This window comes from Dermacentor variabilis, chromosome 11 (assembly GCF_050947875.1).
Source record: "Dermacentor variabilis isolate Ectoservices chromosome 11, ASM5094787v1, whole genome shotgun sequence".
Taxonomy (NCBI): Eukaryota; Metazoa; Arthropoda; class Arachnida; order Ixodida; family Ixodidae; genus Dermacentor; species Dermacentor variabilis.
This window is the reverse complement of record NC_134578.1, coordinates 29066283-29087621: the sequence shown is the minus strand read 5'-3', so window position 1 is coordinate 29087621 and position 21339 is coordinate 29066283. Positions and strand designations below refer to the sequence as shown.

Here is a 21339-nt window from a genome sequence, read left to right as displayed (position 1 = left end):
CTTTGACGCCAACTTGGGTAACTAGCTATGTGCCACTGTAAATGTGCCACTCTACACTGACGAAAGAGATGCCTTAAATTTCTCCATTACTGAGCGGATTCCAACCAACTTCACACAGGCTCCTTAAGCATAGCAATCCGACGTCTAAGCAGGCTGTGCCCAAAATGCATTGGGCATGTCGCGCTCTACAGTGAACCGTTCGCCTTTTTGGGTCTTTGAGTATGCACCACTGAGCGTGCGGCAAGCGAGGCAACAGTTCTCGGCATACGGCAGGCACAGGCTCACCACGCAGTTCGAACGTCACGCGGAGGCTTCACGGCGGCGGCGCTAGATGGCGCCAAGTGCTCTGAGGGAAGCGCGAAAAAGGGGTCCCGCTGCAGTGCATGGCTCATGCATACGTCGTTTGGAAGGTGGCAATATGTCCTGGCGCTATATAGATTCAGTGCTAACGTGTTACCGTCGTATTCAATCTATCAAAATATTGAATATATGAAAAGAATACTTTCCGTATACTCAGTACTTGTTGTCACCGTCCTCAAGCAGTTTACGACAGTATCCTGTGAAATCGCTTCTCCAACGTACGATGTCAATGTTCTACGTGTGCCGCGCAGGCCTGTCACTTTTTTTCTTGTCACCACCCAGGCTCAGCGGGTGTACGAATCAACCTTCGTCATCGTCATCATAGGTGCTGAGCGCGAAGGCTTTAACCACCGCCTTTCTTTTAGCCGCTTTCTTTGCTTACTTCCCGCTATACATACCCAGTGACAGTATGTGCCAATTCTCGGAATCCTTCAGCATGGCTATTTGCCACTGTGACATAAGGCAGTGTTTCGGTGCTGGTGTGATGTCTGTGTTTACACTGCTTGTGTGCTTAAGACTGGTGTCAAAGCATTGTACAATGCTTGTTGCATTATTTTGGTATTTGTTGCTTGCATTTTCTTCTCTTTCTTTTTTTTTCCTGAGTACTGCTAACCTTTTGGCATAGCCGGCCTTGTAAAAGCCAGCCTTTCCGATTTTCTTTACTGAACCAGCAAATACAGCACGGTCCAAAATACAGGGCTTGGACTGCATGGATCATATTACGCATGGCTTCCCGCAGTGTGCACTCAAAGGCAGTGAGTTTGGAGCTTTCTCGAGCAGCGCTCCATGCACACCGTCTCTGAGTATCTGTAGCAATTCCTAGATGCTCCAGATCCCGTGGGTCTTCAACTACCTGCTCCATGGATGCTTAATGCATGGTATTAGAAGACTTGAAGCACATACGACTTTATTGAATTGAATTTATCCTTCTCGAAAAAAAGTGTACATGGAAGAAGTAGAACCAGACGCAGGCGCACAGCTTGAAGCTGTGGCTGCCCTTTTGCACGACGGTAACAATGCACAAGCATCTATTACACACATATCTGTATCTACAAATGCTATATACAGAAAAAAACATTCATTACTAATACCAGCATATTACAATCTACAGAAAGCACAGGTAACAATAACACCTAGGTACAGCATAATTCCCCAACAATAATCTCACTGTCCTTTTTTGGACAATCGTGAGAATTACACTCAGTTTCATATTTAGCTCACTACGCTCAGGAAGCTACGCAAGGAGTCGCCTTATATGTCTCACGTATACTACCTGCGTTTCGCAGTGCGGTTCTTTTTCTGTGAGGTTTTCTACAGAATAACTACTACATATATTACAGCTGGAACTTGTGGGTGTAAGGATGCGTGTAATCACGCGTTATTTTGGCACTTCCGTGCTTGTAGTGTGGAACGCACTATGTTCTGGTCGCGAGCAAATGTGGTGTGCTGCGGCCCGCGCGTAGAAGAAATGTGTCACTCCGCGCGTTCTGCAGTTAATGGGTTCAGATCTGCCACACCCTGCATGCAATTCCATATTTTTTCGAAATAAAGACATGCGGCTCAGTGTTGCATAGAATTGCATGGCCTGTGCCTTTCTTTCATAAGTGACGCATTAATAAAGCGATAGCGTTAAGTTCCCCGTGTCGCAGAAAATCCGGTGTCGATGTGGGCGTAGTTGCCCGTGAGTGAAACTTTCCGTGTATATTTAGTTATGTGTGTATCGCACGCCTCGCTAAAGGACATGCGGCATATGCGGGCTGTATTGCCACACCATTCTACCACTAAAGTTCCCCATACTTTGTCTTACATTCTTGGCAAAGTTATTGCTCGTTATTTTGAGAATGACAGCCCACGAACCAATATCATGAAACAAAACACCCCCACCAGCGCGTGCCTTTCATGGTAAAGCTTCTCAGACTTAAACATTAGGAATGCGAAGCATTGACAGAATCCCGAATATGGTGTTGTTGCTTTTTTGCCGCGGCTGTGCACTACCTCCGGGATCGGCCTACGAGAGAGCGGACGTTTCTACTAAAAAGCTCGCATTCGTGCATAGCGTTCGCCGCCAGCGTTTCCCTCTAAACATTATGCTTACATATGCTGCAGGTGCCGCGAAGCGTAAGAAGCAGTTAGGGATATTTGAATACTATCGCGTTCCACTTTTAAAGGCAAAGCTTAAGCGTCCTCCAAGTTTGTTTTTTTCCGAATGCGAACACTGAATGAAGACTCCCTAGCCTTCACAGCGTTGTCTGCTACGTGCTAAACGGAGTATAAATTCTTAAGATGAAGAACTACTGAGCAACAGGGTGTAGTTTGTATGCGATCGACCGCTGAGCACAGGTGTTGTGAGGAGTAGGGCTATGCAAAGTTTCGGGGGCCACGCGCATTGTTAGTACAGCACTGCCAGACGCCCATGCACTCCTACGACTAGCACTCCTAAGAAGACGTCGCGTATTGATCTAGAAACTCTAGCAGGTCCTTGTACAACAACGTTGGGTTGTTCAGTGCCATGGCGAAGTGTATGTGAGTGTAGTAAGGGTCGTCGATGTAATGGTTCTTCTTCACCCGCGGTCCGAGGTCTTTGATGAGCTCCCGCACGTTGTCAGGCGGCACGAACTTATCGCCGCGGCTCCAGAATATGCCCACGTCGGTCTTCACGTTGCTTATCTTGTATTCCGGGGGATCCTCCTGTGGGTAAAGACATACCGCGCTGTAATGGTTGCTAATACATCGTTCGCTCGACTACTGGACGTTTTAATCATATCACGGGCTCATTTATTAGTCTATTTTTAGCTAGTCAGTCAGTCAGTCAGTTAGTTAGTAAGTTAGTTAGTTAGTTAGTTAGTTAGTTAGTTAGTTAATTAGTTAGTTAGTTAGTTAGTTAGTTAGTTAGTTAGTTAGTTAGTTAGTTAGTTAGTTAGTTAGTTAGTTAGTTAGTTAGTTAGTTAGTTAGTTAGTTAGTTAGTTAGTTAGTTAGTTAGTTAGTTAGTTAGTTACTTAGTTCCATGTCCGGCAGGCCCTTTTGTAAGACAGAAGGAGTCTCGCTATATTACTGATTCATTATAGTAACAGCATTTATTCTACTTATGAGTGATCAGTTTGTAACTTTTATCTGGCCATCAACACGTCATGAAATTATAATTGTGAAATTATAGCAGACAATTTCCGCAATTGTTTTAATATGACTCGTTTGTGTAGCAGGAAAAGAAAGATGTTGTTAGAGTCCGGCACCACTTGGCTGCGGCTGGCTTTAAGCTTTTTGTTTCATTAATATGAGGGCATTCACTTGCTTGACACGCTTTAGTAAATGCTTCATATACACATTAAAATGACAGAACCTAATTACCAGGTCGCCTTCATTCTGACTCTAACACAACTCACTTCCTTTTATGTCTATATATGAAGTCCCTCATTCCCATGCCTTTTGTTTCTTTTATCCACCTTCTCTCCCTTAGGGACTTTCAATCCTCCTTCCTTTCGCCCATGCAGAGTAGCGGGTAGGCGATTTTACACACGCCAGCAGAACTCTGTGCGTTTTATTAAAGAGCTTTCTGTCTCTCTCTCTTTCTCGCAGGCGTATCAGCAGGCATGCCGGCAATGGCCCCGCCCGAGCACCTTTTTGCAGAAAAAAAATTAAGAGACGGTAAGCTACAGGCATGTCCTTCCTTTCGTCCTCTTTCCGAAGCGCAACGCGGGACAGGTGAACAATACGGTTGTGAGCCGTAGAAGATTGTGAGCAGCCCTTAGCGCACGATTCCGCACCTTCCCACCCACCTCCACGACACAACGTCCTGAAATGACTCTGCCAAACGTTACGGATCACAGACTGAGTCCGCATCTCTTAAAAACCTCACGAGGAGTAGGTACACCTCCCCTCCGAACTTCCAGTGTTCTCGCGGAAGTAACAAGTTGTTTACACTAGCATGTGGAACGTCTCAGTGACAACGGGCTTGAACCAAAGATTGGCGCTTTGTAGCGAGTTTAAAACGCTAAGGCGCTCCAACAAATTATGTTTAACGTCTCCTTGAGCCTTACAGGTCACATATGATGGCCCACGCGGCGAGTCTTATCTTCCATAGCCATGGCAGAGTACACGGCTGACTCTGTGCGGAGGTGATACAGCCGGGAGGCCTCTGACCTGCTCAGTGTCTGCGTCACACAGGGTCAGTGAGCTGGCGACAATGAAATAGATTGGCGACGGCTTACGGAGTGCTGAAGTTCGAAATCGCCTACTTGGTAATTTTCTGTGGATTTTATTTCTTTTGTTACACTCAAGAAAGAGCGGAAGAACGTGTAAACGGAATCATGTGGCAGAAAAACAAAACGTCGGCTTCGCTAAAACATAGAATAGAAATGTGCTTTCTGATACTCACCTGACCATAATAAATCTTGTTATCATCGGGGCCGTAGTCGAATTTGGTTGCCTTCTTCGACTTGAGAAGCTGTAAAAAGAGAAAGAGCAAAAAAAACAGAAGGAAAGAGTTTAAAGCTTCCGGGATGTGACATTTTGAACGTTACGACCTTTTATGCAATCTCCACGACGCGAGGAAATGCAAATGAGTGGGGAAATCCCCTGTAACTTATAGATTACCCAGTTCATTAAATGTCGCAAAAGAGCGAAGGAAAGTTCTTGTCACTTGTTCACATACAATGGTCACCCAGCTGCTGCCAGTTATCAAGACGAAACAAACACACAAAAGAAAACGAAGAGAGAAAGGAAATGGCCTGCTTCACGCGACACGTTGTGGCTGCCTTAGAAAGTTCAGGGGTATGAACATAGCCTCTGAGATTAGGGAGTGTGTGCTTGGAAGTCAAGACATGACTAACGTCTTCGAGATCGCCTATCCTTCAAGTGAGGTCAGAAGCCCTAACATGGCACTAATTGCCGGCCTTGGGCAAACATTTTGCGCGACTGGGTAGTACAAAGTTAAACGTGTTAAAACACGTTTAACCTTACACCGCCCTTGCCTTTCTTGTTCAATCAGTGTATTATTTTCTTACATGGCCCGGCTTATTGCACATTTACCTCGCCATTCTGTTATGACTAATTTGTTTTTGTTATAGCTTTCTAATCAGCGTAGAATGGTATGTGGACGATTGTTCAAATAATTTTCGGTATTGTATTGATACTTCGGTAGCGCAGCGATATAGAGTTCCTAACGTTATTTTTACAACATTACCGGCTTCCTCGCTTTCTCCTGTTTCCTGGCAGGCGCACTCAAACGTATACTCAAAATGTAAATTTCTACTACCTCAAAGAATTACAACGGTCTAGGGAGTTGTAGGTTATGTAGAAATTCTACCACGCTCCAGATCCGTAGGAATTATACCACGTTGCGCGGCAGATAATTACACTTTGTAATTATTATGATCAAAAGATACTTTTAAACTATTTTTAGAGCTCGGTTCTTAGGCGCCCGTTCCTGGGTTGAGCGTCGGCGTCCCTCGGCGTAACCGCGCGAACGCGCTCGTGCCACTGATCGCGCGTTCATCGTCGCATTATTCCACTGCTTGCTCCGATGCCGCTCATCATGCCAGCGTTCCCACACTGCCCCTCCCTCTGCGAAGGCGCTGATGGGGCTGGCCCACTGCCATTCGGAGAGCGCGGCTATAAGCCCCGCATCGCTCCTTCTTCCACCTTGTCCCTTTTTTCTTTTTTTTGCCGCTTTCTTTCCTTCTCTTCCTGATCTTTTTCTCCCCACTCCCCTTACCCTGTGCAGTGCTGTTGAGGTGTCCTCCTTTGAGAGACAGTTACGGCACTGCACTTCTCTCTTCCTTTCTTCTAAAAATCACTCCACTGCCATTCGGTGCGGCGATTTCGGTGTCAAATTCTTTGCCTCAATATATCGCGAAATGAAAACAAGTGCCGAGCTGGGCTCAAATTTCGCATTAGGGAGTATCGTAATAACCGGACATTTCATTGTCGATGCTAAAGCTGGTTTCAAAGTGCCGGACCTGGCGTCGCGGACATTATCGTGGCGTCGTGACTTGGAGCAATATTTGCTGACATTGTGTAGCAATATGGCTAGGTATGATGACGTCGCTCATACGAAAACATAAACCAGCGCGCTGCGTGCGTTGCTTCTGGCTGCGCGCTCATGGCAGACGCCCCGATTGCAGAAACAGCGAGCCAATGTGTCATGACGTCACGAAGCATGCACCTTCTGTGAACCGAAGCTTAAACTGATTGGTATAAAGTCGTAATACGACAAGTTATTTATAGTGTTTTGACGTTTTTCAATACTCCGTCAAGGGTTAAGAGGATCTGGACAAATATTTACCGAAAAATAAACAGCAAGACAGAATGATAGGTAATGCCAGTATGCTCCTCTAGGTCCATTACGTCAGCGTTCTACGAGTAGACGGCGGGCTGACAGAATAAGCACGGCGCGAGCATGGTTTCGGAATCCTTGGGAGCTGACCACACACCAGTGACCCCGCTCATTTTGACATCAAAGAAGTCATGCCAAAAGGACGACGGCGGTCGGTAGGGCTTGAAGCAGCCATCTCAAATTTAAATTTTGGGTTAAAATGTACGCTGAGAGCCCAGTTCTTCGTATTTATTTATTCATTTATTTATTGTTAATACTATAGTCACTCCTCTACTTTCAGCTACAATGCTAACTTGATAATACTTGAAGGATCATGTCATGGTTTGTTTTAGTTTGAAACATCGCGTACTAGCTAGCAAAAGCAACTACACGTAAAGCTTGCCTCATTTCCAAACCTACCTGCGAAAAGTGAACGATGTTCTTCAGTGACGTCCCGGCAGGTAGGTGGCACAGGTACACCGGAATGCGAGACTGCAATGGCACAGGAGAAATAGATTGTGGAAGTTAACGTCCCAAAGCAGTACAGTGTTTATATGATGGGCACAGTAGTAGAGGGATCTAGATTACCTTTTTATCCACCATGACTTTTTTTTAATGTGTACCTAAATTAAAGGACATTGTAAAGGTGTTTATCTGCAGGGTACGGAAAACGGGAAAGGTAGAGCTCACTGCGGAGGTTATTGCCCTGCGAGCAACCAGCACCGGCCCGTATGTAAAACACAGCTGGTGCGCCTGATTGACCGGCACTCTTTAGTTTGCAAACGCTAATGATGCTCCTATAGCCGACCGGCGTTTCTGTCAAGATAGGGCATGTAGCAGCGAGCTATTTGACTTACGTGCAGCTTCAACGCGAACACAGAGCACACGAAGCTATCAGCATTCGGCGCACTGCGTCCCTATCGCAGATCACTTTCAAGATAAGATCCGCGCAGCCACGCCATGCGCAGCCGCTGCTGTAGTACGGTTGATCGCGGTTGATAATGGTCCGCATTGAGAGGACGCATCGACATCGACCCCGTCAATGTACGAGGTCTACCAAACGTGACACTGTTCAATTACGTAAAGTACTACAGCACGCATCGGCCATTGCGCATCTTCCACGAAGCAGTGGTATCATCCAAGCGCACCATCATATAACAAGAGTGAACATTGCTACTACTCGCCTCTTCTTCGTCGGCTCGTGTTGATTTGAGTTAATATTTCCGCGTTGCAACCCCGCTTCTGCGGTTCGCGATTCTTTCACGGTGTTTCTCGCAATTATAGCAAACGCAGCATCATACGACGACGAAACAGCAGGTGATTAGTACCAAATGCTTACGCATCATTTACATAACTCGCACAGGAGATTCTGCGTGTCATTTTTTTTCCATTTCGCCACCATCAATATCGGCCGCAGCGGATCTCTTTATTGCTAGTACTGTGTAATGTATATAATGTGTGTGGTATGCTCCTTGTGCTGCTGTTGCATTGTAAACGGGGTGCATGCGTTGGTGAACGCTTGAGGTGGCTGTTTGCTCGTATCGCCCAGCACCAACCTTGTACTTGTCGTTCTTTCTTCGTGTTGAAATAAAATGATGTGGCTTGATTTGAATTGAACCAGTTATCTCATCCTCATTAGTTATCGCAAGAGAAATGTTGCGTGATTACGCATCAGAGAGACACGTTCGACACACAAAATTCTTCATACTAAATTGCTTCGCGAGCTCAAGCAAATATATAAAATTTTAGCAACAACTTGATTTGGGCTCGCTGGTTCGTCTTGAGTACAACTTGAAGCAGCGTGAAGAAGTCGAGGACAGGAATCCAAAGCATTGATTCAGCGCTGCTCCTGTTGTGTTTGTTTTCGATTCCTGTCCTCGTCTCTTCGCGCTGCTTCCAGTTCTACTCAGCCTAAACCTTGAAACTGCAAAGAAATTGTTTTGCCATTCCTACGTATTCACATGGCAAGTACATCCGCAAAGCTTCGTCTAATGTAACATAAGCGGCGATGCACTAAGGCTTTCATACCAGAAGCTAGTCATGACAGTCTCAATACGTTCGGGGTCGTTTAACGAACATGTGGTGCATGTATGTCAGTCGTATGTCAGGCGGTAAGAAGCACCTCGTTCCGTGAGTGTTGTTCACTCACTAATCGAGCCTACAAATGATACTTATAATCTGGGTTCCGGTTGGTACCTCGTTCATGTACTTGCTGCCAAGGTTGGTGAAGCTGTCGCCCAGGAAGGAACACACTGCCCTCGTGGGCAATGCGCAGAAGGTTCTCGAAACCGGCAGCAATGGGAACCCCTGGGGCATGATCTCGTATTGGCCGAGGGTGAACGCCATACGCTGCATGAAGAACACGGAGAGACAAGGCAGCATTGTCATCGAGCTTTAAATGTGTCACATCTACGTATCTGTCTCCTCCGCGTTGACAGAAGAAGCTGTAATTCATCTGCAGGAGAACGCACATAATCCGTCTATTTTGCCCCTCTCATCGAAACGACATAGAAAAGCAAACAATGACTAATGCTTGGCGGCGACTAGACGATCGTCTACTGACCGTACAGGCGTTACCGGGACACTGTCCGCACCAATCCTCGCTCCAGAAGGCATGCAGTGAAAGCACTTTTGGGCTTTTTGAAAGCGACTGGCTAGTGGGAGTGACTTTGACTGTGGGGTGCTGTCCACGCAGGTGCACTTATTCACCACCTTCCCCTCTCTCTTTCTCTCTCATTTCTATTCCCTTGACACTCTCCCCAAAGCAGAGTAGCCAATCCGACGCTTTTCAGGTTAACATCCCTGAATTCTCTCTTTCGTTTCTCTGTCTCTCTCTCTCTCTCTCTCTCTTGCTGCATTTGTTTGCTGAATAATTTTGGTATCAAAGCTGTTGCCAAGAAATATGCTGCCGGATTCTTCACAAGGTTGTATTGTTTGAGTCAACGAAAGAATGATGTGAAATTAGAGGCGTAGCAAAATCTGCCTTTCACTTGCTCCACATTGCCGGTTCGAAATATTTGCCGTTACAGTAATGGATCACGGCTAAAAATGTCTGAGATAATTAATTGCGGAAGGATTTTGTGGTTTAAGCTACGGGCGTATTTCCGGTCAACGTCAGCAATATGTAGTTTTCTTCATCACTGGCCCCCAACAATTCTTTATTCTTAACTGTTGTTGTCTACGTCATGATCGTCATCGTTGTACTTATCCTAGTTGTTTTTCATAGAAACATATACATACTAGTTAATATACGAGTCCCTATTTTTAATTAGCCAAAAATAAGGTACATAAAGGTATTTACAAGTACGGGCGCACTTTCTACGTGTCTTACACTATTTTTCCACATAGTCCCCACATCAGTTCAGACGCTTGTCCCATCGCAGCACTACAGTTGAGATTCCGCTTGGTAGAACTCGTCCGGCTGACTTCGTCTGAGCGCTCGTTGTCATGCAAGTCTTCGCAGCCTTTTGCGAATTCACAACACCACCACCTCACACTTCTCAAAGCGAGAAACCTTTACCCACATGTAGGCTCCATTTCTCTGTGAATTTCAATGAGAGTTTGTCCCTTGCTCCATAGAAAACGAATCACACTTCGTTGCTCGTACGCCGTGGATGTGTGAAGCACAACGGTCATCTTCAACAACTGACGGCAGCGCCATGTCTCGGACCTACCGGCAGATGAAGCCGGGCCGATCCAAGAATGGTCCACCATTGGGAAGGGATATGTTGACTTCGCATTTACAGCCGTAATTTGGTTAAAAAAATTGGGCAAAGGGTTTCTGAATCGCCCTCGTGTAAAGAGCCGTCTACTCCACAAGGAAATGCATCCTAAAGAAGGCACCTACCCGCCCCGTCATAAAGAGGAGGAAACTAAAGTGGCGAAGAGAGAAGAAGAAGCCACCACGGGACGTATCATATCACATTTAGACGGAGGACGGTCACTGAAGACGAAAGTCCATGAAGTCCCGTTGCCTAATATATTTCCAGAACATCTTCAACAGCCCTCTAACCAGGGGCGTACACTGGAAATATTTTCGGAAGGGGTGTGGCGGAGACAATGGCAGCCATTTTGAAAGATTTCTATTCAGTTGACGACGTGCGGAGAGCAAGATTGCCGATCCCTTCCCACTGCGCACACTCGAGGGTTGTTCGGTTAGTACAGGGTAGTTCGGTAGGCCGTTGCGGCGCGTGAAGAAACACAGCGGGTCAGCATACGAACGCGGCACTGAAAGAACGTGAAAAACATTTATGATCGCTCACAGGTTGTTGTAGATTACTTCCGACTTAATCCCCGGCACTGAGAACATGGGAAGATCATAGCACTCTCACTATATCATTATTTCTATACAGTATCGCGTCTCTGATGAGCCATCACTTCTGTATCTTTTCTTTTTTTTTTCGCTACATGCACCTGCATAGAACCGCTTTGGATACTGTAAAACTCGTAACAACATCAGGCGGGTTGCAGCGCTCGTTTGCCGTTGTATCAGCGGCTGCGTCATAGGGCACAACACACATTGCACAACCTTTAGGTTTTAGTTCGGCTTCCCTCTGCCCCCTTTCCACATTTTCTCTCCTCTATTACCACATAAACTCCTTGCAGTTGATATTAATTGTTGATTTTTGCTTGTCGCCTTCCAAGACGTCTATGTACATTCCGTTCCCGTTGCGTTACACTTACCATAATATGATCGGAAAAGGGCACCAGCATAGCCAGAGCATCGACATCCATGTGTGACAGCTTGTTGAATGGTGCCAGGCCTGCAAATGCCTTCACCTGCATGACCAACACCAAAGGCTATACCGGTTACGAATGTACAAGTTAATACAATCAACTATTAAAAAATGACATCCCTCAGACGAAAAGAAGAGACCATGTACTCTGAAAATTAAGGCATTGTGTTCAAAGTTATCGGGCGAGTGGATCATTTATTGAAGGGTGAAGATACACGTTTCAAGTGTAGTGATTCCTGCCGGCTGTGATAAGTTAACACGTCTACACCATGCGTAAACGAGTCACGTATGCTTAACAGCCCTCATTACCGCTTGAATACAATTACGCTTAAACCAGTGGGCTTAAGCTCTTACGTTACGGTGCCAAAAGGTGCTCGTTCTCAGAATCCATCAATCGTAGAAGAACTCCGGTTTTGCATTCCCAGGTGTAGCTTTCTTTATCTATCTCTCTATCGTTTCCTTCTTTCCCGTGCAGCCAGGGAAGTCGTGCCTGTTCCGACTACTAAATTCTGAATGAAAATCTGCGATGACTTAAAAATAAATTATTCCCGCTCGCAATCAAACCGGGGACCTTGCGCTTGTGAGTCTCACGTGATAACCACTGCAACACGAAAACTAGCACGAAAACACCACGTTAAGAGTGCCATTTAGTCATATAGAATACCGGCAAAGATGGTTGCCCTGTGTAAGATGTGTACAAAGAATCGACCCCACTGAAGTCGATGTTTTCTCGGATATTTGATGGTCATTCGTTCATTTCCTACGGTTTCCTTGCGGGCTCCCCGCTAAGATGGCACGAGGAACAAGGAAAATTCTAACGCGCTTTTTTTTTCGCACACGTACACTTAGCCTAAATTTGTGTACTTTCCTATTGGTACACAGTGTACACGAACCATCATAGTCTTTCAGTTTTCTTCGTGCTCGAGACGTTGCCCTATCTCCTCGCGGAGATGGGGCACCTTGCATAATCTATTCGAGTTTGTGGCATGTCATCTTCAGAAAGCTAGAGCTCCGCCCGGAAGGCCATGCTGCAACACTGGTACAAGGTATTACGTTATTACGACATGGGTAGCAAGGTTGGTACCAGTGATGGCAGCGTATTCAAACATTACACAAAGCAAGGATCGTAGTGTTATGGCCAGTGCAAATGACAGCAATTCTTCGCTTAGAAACTAAACACAAGTGCTATCACTTCCGCCCGAAGGCCCACACGAAAATAGCTCACTCCATGACTACTATCACTCGCGGCTACAATGCTGGCGTGGTGATGAGCACCGGCAGCGGGGAGCCCGCGTGCTTGTCCCAAAGCGAACGCTCCATGCTGCCGCTCCATTTGTTATTTCACCATGCCGCGCCTACGAAACTAAAAAAATCACGTGACTTCCGACAGTAAGCGCCCGGGAAGACCGTGCACATCAAGGCACCAGCCTTGATCTCGCTGTCGCGCTTACACGCTCGCATTCGCACCCCCCCCCCCAACCACCGCAGTGGATCACGTGAGCTATAGCCACGTCGTCAGGGCTGCGCATGCGCCGTCACACCCGGGCCAGCACGGCAACGGCCCGAGCGTGCCTTAAATTTCCGCATATTACTTTCGCGATAAGATGAGGGCTGCAAACACTAATTGATGTATGATAGTCAGTGCCCTGCGGTTGTCGTTCCTTTGTCTCCCACCGTCCCATTTAATTTTTCGCGATGTTAGTAGCACGTACTACGCTCCAGAGGCAGGGATGTTTTATGTTCTCACTTTGTCGTTGTACTTCGGCTTCTCGGACATCATGGTGAAGAACATGAGCGTGCCCTGAGAGAGACCCAGGTACAGTAGATCTTTCCTGCCGGTCTTCTTAAGCACGTAGTCGATCTGGGCCGGCAGGTCGTACTTTGAATGTTCGTGGAACCTGCGGCAGTGGTTTTGTAACATTATTTGGGAAGGTGGGGTCTCTGTGTCATATTAAAGCGGTGCACTTGAAGCGCCTCCATTTGAAAGGTGATTCAGGCCGAAGAGCTACATTTTTACATCTTACACTTTCGTTTCAATTGTTTCAACCGCACTGGAATGTACGCTTTTGTATAGTAACGAAACGTTAGGCTAATATGTCTTATGGAAGGTACATCGGGACTCCACTTATTTTTCTGCATCATCCAAGCTAACAGCAATATTCAGCACCGTTGTATTATTAATAGAATATTCCCATACCTAGGGTTATTAGTATGAGCACTTGAAAGCAACATTTCTCTTCAACTGTCCAAAGCTTTAATCGCTTCAGCTCTTCGACTGAGGTTCGACTTGATCGAATACGGCTCATTATTTCAAGATTCCATGGTCCTTTGAACTTCAATCTTGGTTGAATTCAATAATAACGTCATTAATGATGCCTTATCGCCAGCAATTGCACCTAACTGGGTGAAGCTTCTTTCTCTGTTAACAACCGCTATGAAAATTGAGTAGCTAAGATGAAAGAACCATTACGAAACAGTGCACAATTAAGAAATGACACTTACGAAAAGTTCCAAAATCTTCTCGAACGTGTGTTGTATTTCTTGTGGCGCTTTCCGTACGTATTACCCCGCACGTTCCCCATCCATACATCATATTTGCTGTCCGCCAGAACGTAACCTGCAAATGGAAGATGTTAAAAGGAGATATAAGCGAAACTTGTATTTCCTTATTTTTCTTGCAGGCACGACACCAAAAGGCGCGTTTACTTCAGCTGGACATCAGGTAGCATAGTGAAAACAGCTGAACACTCAATGGTTATCACACAGAAACGGTCTCTGTTGAAATCCGTAGAAGTGGTTTGCCTGGTGATGCGGCGCAGCCTGCTGATCCAGATGTAGATAACGAGAAATTTAATTATGCATTTAGTGCGCGTGAGACACACAACCACTCAAGCCCTTCAATTACTTCAGTCGGTGAATAAGTAAAGGGATGAACCTTTATCAGGAAACAGATAAAAATAAAAGCGATCATTTGGCGCTTCGTCACTGCGCCTGTGAAATGTAAGGCCTCAATGTAAGGCCTAGACTCAGATCACGCATTGGCTATCTTCCATAAGGCGTCTACGTCTACATAAGGCATCTACCATAAGGCGATAAGACAGACAGACAGACAGACAGACAGACAGACAGACAGACAGACAGACAGACAGACAGACAGACAGACAGACAGACAGACAGACAGACAGACAGACAGACAGACAGACAGACAGACAGACAGACAGACAGACAGACAGACAGACAGACAGACAGACAGACAGACAGACAGACAGACAGACAGACAGACAGACAGACAGACAGACAGACAGACAGACAGACAGACAGACAGACAGACAGACAGACAGACAGACAGACAGACAGACAGACAGACAGACAGACAGACAGACAGACAGACAGACAGACAGACAGACAGACAGACAGACAGACAGACAGACAGACAGACAGACAGACAGACAGACAGACAGACAGACAGACAGACAGACAGACAGACAGACAGACAGACAGACAGACAGACAGACAGACAGACAGACAGACAGACAGACAGACAGACAGACAGACAGACAGACAGACAGACAGACAGACAGACAGACAGACAGACAGACAGACAGACAGACAGACAGACAGACAGACAGACAGACAGACAGACAGACAGACAGACAGACAGACAGACAGACAGACAGACAGACAGACAGACAGACAGACAGACAGACAGACAGACAGACAGACAGACAGACAGACAGACAGACAGACAGACAGACAGACAGACAGACAGACAGACAGACAGACAGACAGACAGACAGACAGACAGACAGACAGACAGACAGACAGACAGACAGACAGACAGACAGACAGACAGACAGACAGACAGACAGACAGACAGACAGACAGACAGACAGACAGACAGACAGACAGACAGACAGACAGACAGACAGACAGACAGACAGACAGACAGACAGACAGACAGACAGACAGACAGACAGACAGACAGACAGACAGACAGACAGACAGACAGACAGACAGACAGACAGACAGACAGACAGACAGACAGACAGACAGACAGACAGACAGACAGACAGACAGACAGACAGACAGACAGACAGACAGACAGACAGACAGACAGACAGACAGACAGACAGACAGACAGACAGACAGACAGACAGACAGACAGACAGACAGACAGACAGACAGACAGACAGACAGACAGACAGACAGACAGACAGACAGACAGACAGACAGACAGACAGACAGACAGACAGACAGACAGACAGACAGATAGATAGATAGATAGATAGATAGATAGATAGATAGATAGATAGATAGATAGATAGATAGATAGATAGATAGACAGACAGACAGACAGACAGATAGATAGATAGATAGATAGATAGATAGATAGATAGATAGATAGATAGATAGATAGATAGATAGATAGATAGACAGACAGATAGACAGATAGATAGATAGATAGATAGACAGATAGATAGATAGATAGATAGATAGATAGATAGATAGATAGATAGATAGATAGATAGATAGATAGATAGATAGATAGATAGATAGATAGATAGATAGTCGTTTACGCTAGACGCTGCAACATTTTCCCCTTAGTTAATTTAACAAGCATATAAGTCTCAGCACGTGGACGCCTCTCTTCCGCCCATATAAAGATGCGACCGGCAAACCCAGGACGCGCCCCTGAAATGCCATTCTCAGCATTAAAACCGGCATCAAAGGTCAGCGGACATTTACCATATTTCTCCCTCTTTTCATTTCCCTCCTGTTTATTCGTAAATACTCTCTTGCTATTGCCAGGCTGTCACTAGGGCAAGCATATCCACCTTACCGTGCTGCCACTTGACTGACATTGTGATTGCCAGAAACCAGTTTTGACGTTTGTTTCAGCATATTTTACCGGCGCTTCAATGTTCTATGCCCCGCTGACGCTAGCGCTGAGCATGACGTGAACACATTTCAGCAGAAATCCTGTGTGCGTGAGCAGTACGTATGCAGCGTATACAGTGCGCAAGTCTTTTGCGTCGGCAAGCGATACGTCGATTCCAGCTGGTTACACCGCCGCCGTGAATCTTACCGAGTGACTGCTTCGGGAAGTCCAGCACGAAGTTCGACGAGTCGCCGAGTAGACCACTCATGAGGAGGATAGGTTGTCTATGGCAGGGGTCCTTGCATGGTTCTTTGCCGTGCGGTATCCGGTGCATCTCGATGATGTACCCATCGCTCGTGATCGCATTGTGGCGTTCAAAAGGATAGCCCTTGCTTCGAATCAGTTGTTCCTGTGATGAAAAGAAATAAGGAGGACAATGTATCCATCCACACCTGTCTCTACCGTTCGTTATTTCTTTCGTATGTGCTAGGTTTCAACTTTCAGTGGCTCAATTCATCTTTAAAGTTGCTGATGCCATCCAATCATGAACGCCACGCGCAGATTCATGAATGCGGCTTTCATACAGCTGACGTCACAAAATCAGCGGACTAGAAGCATATGTGGGAATCCGGTTATAAACGAAGGTTTTGTTGATGTGCACTCAATCTTTCTTGCTTCTCTTTCTTCTCTTCTATGTAGCTTAAGACGCCTTTCTGAATGCACGCTGTCGTCCCGTTTTGTTGACTTAACCCTCTGTGGTGCGATGTACCGAACCTATAACTGGAAAATTTCATTGCTGGCTCATTGTGCTTACTAAACCAGTATGAAACGATTGTACAAGAATAAATTGGTTTATTTCAGAAACTCCATCACTTCTGTATATCCGATTGTTTGGAGTTCGAAGATTATTTATTTGTTAGAAAAAGAGGAAACAACAGGTAAAGGCCATATGGCCTGACAGGGGCTCTTGCTGCTCAGCGCGTTCGGCTTGCATGATAATTCAATGTACGAAAAAAGCAAATATAACACAAGAACGAGCAAGTACGATGTAGAAACTACAAATAAACAAGATAGTTTGTACATCATACAATGACTATGGGAAAAGACATTTTGTGCTTCAATTTTTGTTTGTTTGTTTGCAACCAATTCCCTCCTTGTGTTATGTTGAGATGCTCAAAAGGACTCAACGCCAGTACACCTTGCTCCTTGTACCTTTTGTTGTACTGCTGGTATAATCGGACGCCTACCCAGTGGTCCGCACGCATAAACACAGGGAGAGGTTTTCTTTTTCTTCTTTTTTTCGGAGTAGGGGGCGCAGCAGTATCACATATCCATTCTATCTTTCCCCACCAACAATATTCTCTTACCCGAGTCGACATGCCTAACTACACCCCATACCCAGTGGCGCGGGTTGTATAATCGGTGAGACTGCGGAAGCCGAGACCCGCAGAATAACGAGGAATGGGGTGGGGGCGAAGGAAGAAAGCTTCTCTTTAATATGTCGGCGTCACGTGGACTAAACTTGCGCGATATGCAAGCCTACTTGGCATTCGTCTTGGCATTTGCTGATTCCAGTCACGTTGTGCTTCGACATTGAGCTGCTCTCTGTCATGTACGCCAGTGTGCCACAAGCGCAGCCTGCGCTGCTAGTTTAACTGCCCTAATTGTGAATACTAAAGCGACTGAAGCGAGAAAGAAAGCGGGAGGCGAGCAATAAATGCGATCAGCCAGTGTCAGGATTGCTTCTGCCAGGAAAGGCCTGCAATGCCTGGCCATATGTCCAGCGTACAGCTCCTCCAGATGATATAGGTAATGTAAAAATGCGTACACACACACACACACACACACACACACACACACAACCCTGTTTTCTTTCTATCATCTCCCCTATAACAGTTAAATATAACGCATCAAGTTGATGCCGATATCCCTGGGAGCAATTAACACCTAATTGCATCTTCGTTGCACGAGAAGTTTTGCCTACGTAGCTCCAAGGTCCAAGAGTGAGCGGATCTTATTTTTAGAAAGACAACGAGGTCGTCCTCAGTCTGTGCGTTCCAACCTGCTACTCTGCGCCAGGGTATACGTTTATAGTGCGGTGTAATAATCTCCCGCCACATAAGAGGAAAGGTGGCTTCTGACCATCTCTCTCTCTCTCTCTCTCTCTCTCTCTCTCTCTCTCTCTCTATATATATATATATATATATATATATATATATATATATATATATATATATATATATATATATATGTATATATATATATATATATATATATATATATATATATATATATGTATATATATATATATGTGTGTGTGTGTGTGTGTGTGTGTGTGTGTGTGTGTGTGTGTGTGTGTGTGTGTGTGTAGTTCGGACCCACCGTGGTTGCTCAGTGGCTATGGTGTTCGGCGCTGCTGAGCACGAGGTCGCGGGATCGAATCCCGGCCACGGCGGCCGTATCTCGATGGGGGCGAAATGCGCAAAACACCCGTGTACTTAGATTTAGGTGCACGTTAAAGAACCCCAGGTGGTCGAAATTCCCGGAGTCCTCCGCGACGGCGCGCCTCATAATCAGAAGGGGGTTTTGGCAGGTAAAACCCCATATTTTCTTTATAGTTCGGGTCATTGCACGCATTGCACGCTTTACACAGCAGCGATCACGTCCGCCGCACACTTGAACATGTAATTAGTGTATGCGATATTCAGCCAAATGACGTGTAAGCATCCGCGGGCAATCACTAGCAAGACCGGTCGTCATTGGAGAGGGCTTATTTGCCAGCATAATCATTCATGCCGACTGGACCCATAATCAAGGACTCTGCCTGCAAGGTCGAGAGGCGAACAACCATGAATTGTGGAATCTGGCAGGAGTGTTTCACGACGAACGAGTACTCCGCTGACACATAAATTGGTTGAATACGGGTCGCCTTTACGTATTTTTTATGCGTTTGGCCTCGCATTTGCACCCTTATGCCTTAGCATTATCTCATAACCTACACTATCCTCAGCAGCTATAGCTTTGTTCGTAAACGTTACAGCTCGAAACCGTACCATCGCAGACAAAGCTGAGCCGCTCTTAACATTGTTAGAGCGAGCCCGCAGTTTATTGTGGGCACAGATATGTAGCTCAGCTCAGTTCCCAGCTCAGCTCACCAACAAGCTCAGCTGCGAGTCCTGTTGATGACCTTTATAGCTGAAACCTACATAACATTACACTCAAAACTGAGCAACTCTTTCATAACTTTCTGCTGCCTTTCCCATAGTTGAGGTGTGGTCGTGCTAGCATTATCTCCCAATCAACAAGTACAGCAATTACCACTATTCACCGTTACTTATTACACGTTAGTTACACGTTCACTGCTCCCGCGCTGACAGCCGAAAAATGTATCAACTTACGCAACTGAGCCCCTCTTAGCTTTCTGCAGCGCGTCCATAGTTAAGTGTTTGCGCACATATAGCTTTTGTCTAACAAGTCCAGTAGCCAACCATTTTGATAAGCGTACAACGGAAAAATGTACCGCTGTACGCAGTAGTATGAGGCGCTGTTAACTTTCTGCCAACTTGTTTCATGGACGAAGTAAGGGCGCACTAATATGAGCTCAATACCGACACGCTCTGCAGCTGGCCCTGTTGATGAAAGTTGCAGCCGAAAACTGTACCATAACACGTAAAGCTAAATCAGTCTTTATTTTTCTGCTAGCGTGCCCACAGTTGAAGCGTACACTGTCAGCGGCTCTGCGATATATACTCTGTATATATTAACACTGCTAGTTACTGCATTCCTAAGCCTCCAAAGTTCAATGTTGCACCCCATGAGGAAAATTGACTCACTATTGCACCATAATGTACTTTTTTCTTTTTCTTTTTGCACGCCTTCCCAAAGGCAAGTTTTCTTGGTAATCGAACGTTAAGGGCGCGACCCAGACTACCGCATGTGCGCAAAGCGAGGCGCCTCATAGGAAAAGCAGCGCGGCTCGCCTGACGCATTCACAATGACGTCCTTTCCTCCTCCACTCAAAAGATCGAACCCAGCCACGCGATGGCTTTTTATGTTTGGCGCTCGCACACGTTTCTTCCGCAGGCGGCGCGCTGCCCCGGAAAACACTGTGCTTCAAGCCGCGACGTCCTTGGAAGCCCTTGGCAACGTGCGCTCGACACAGCATGCCTCCCCTATGTATTTGTTTGTTTGTTTGTTTGTTTGTTTTTAGTTTCTCTACATCAAACCGTTGTTGAAACCTCCTACGCCTATGAACCTGCCCTTCCGTTGTACTTAAGCTGCTGCTTTCTCTGGCCCTCTTCACAACTTTGCATGTACGGTTTTCTGGCCGCGCAAAAGATAGGGTGGTACTGTTGAAAGTGTAGTCAAAAGCAATGAATTTGATGTGCCGGCCCAGGTAACACTATGCGATATGCGTCCCGGCAAACGTTCAAGTAGGGTTTGGAACCCGGGCCGATGCTGAAGGTAGTGCTGCCTCACAACACCTCCACACATCTTTGTTTTTTTTTATGAGGAATATGTCCCATAAGGCTCATTAAGGCCTCTGTCGAGCATGAATTCAAGCAGTATGTTGTACGTGTTGTCGTGTACCGGGCTATCACAGCTTAAGACGCGGCGCTGTAGCATAGACGTGCTTGCAGAAGGAGGCGGGAGTGTTCTGCTTGTAAAGCTGCATGATTCAGCGCTGAAGAAACGCTAAACAGATACTCTAGATCAGTTTACAGGGGTAAAGTTTTCTTATAAAGCGCTGTATCTGTTAAATTCGCGATAATATTATTCGTTACTAGAAAAGAAAACGAAGGTGAAAGTTTCATTTCTTGAATGGCGCATCAAAGCCCAACTCTGGTACGTCTTGTATTAGCAACTCTTTTTACGTATTTGACCAGATGCGGGCTCAGTAAATAGTTTTGAACTTAAGAAGAAACTATCGTTAGGGAGCTCCTATCTAAATGCATGGAAAAAGAGAAACCGTTTTTCTCGGCAAACAGGGCACCAAACTAGATAAGGCTTGTTCCATTTCAACTAAAAAGTTAAAATGCAATGTAATAAATAT

General features: G+C 45.9%; 1 protein-coding gene across 1 annotated transcript in view; it reads right to left on the bottom strand.

Annotated features, from left to right (window-relative positions):
- Positions 1 to 1250: 1250 nt before the first annotated feature.
- Positions 1251 to 21339, bottom strand: part of LOC142564130 (gastric triacylglycerol lipase-like) — a 36466-nt gene continuing 16377 nt past the window's right edge. The window contains exons 2-9 of the mRNA XM_075674988.1: positions 16494 to 16695; positions 13910 to 14024; positions 13155 to 13305; positions 11355 to 11450; positions 8868 to 9020; positions 7092 to 7163; positions 4734 to 4802; positions 1251 to 3048 (exon numbers count right to left, since the gene is read on the bottom strand). Of these exons, the coding sequence (XP_075531103.1) occupies positions 2797 to 3048; positions 4734 to 4802; positions 7092 to 7163; positions 8868 to 9020; positions 11355 to 11450; positions 13155 to 13305; positions 13910 to 14024; positions 16494 to 16695 (1110 nt within the window). The 3' untranslated portion in view covers positions 1251 to 2796. The remainder of the gene's footprint in view (positions 3049 to 4733; positions 4803 to 7091; positions 7164 to 8867; positions 9021 to 11354; positions 11451 to 13154; positions 13306 to 13909; positions 14025 to 16493; positions 16696 to 21339) is intronic.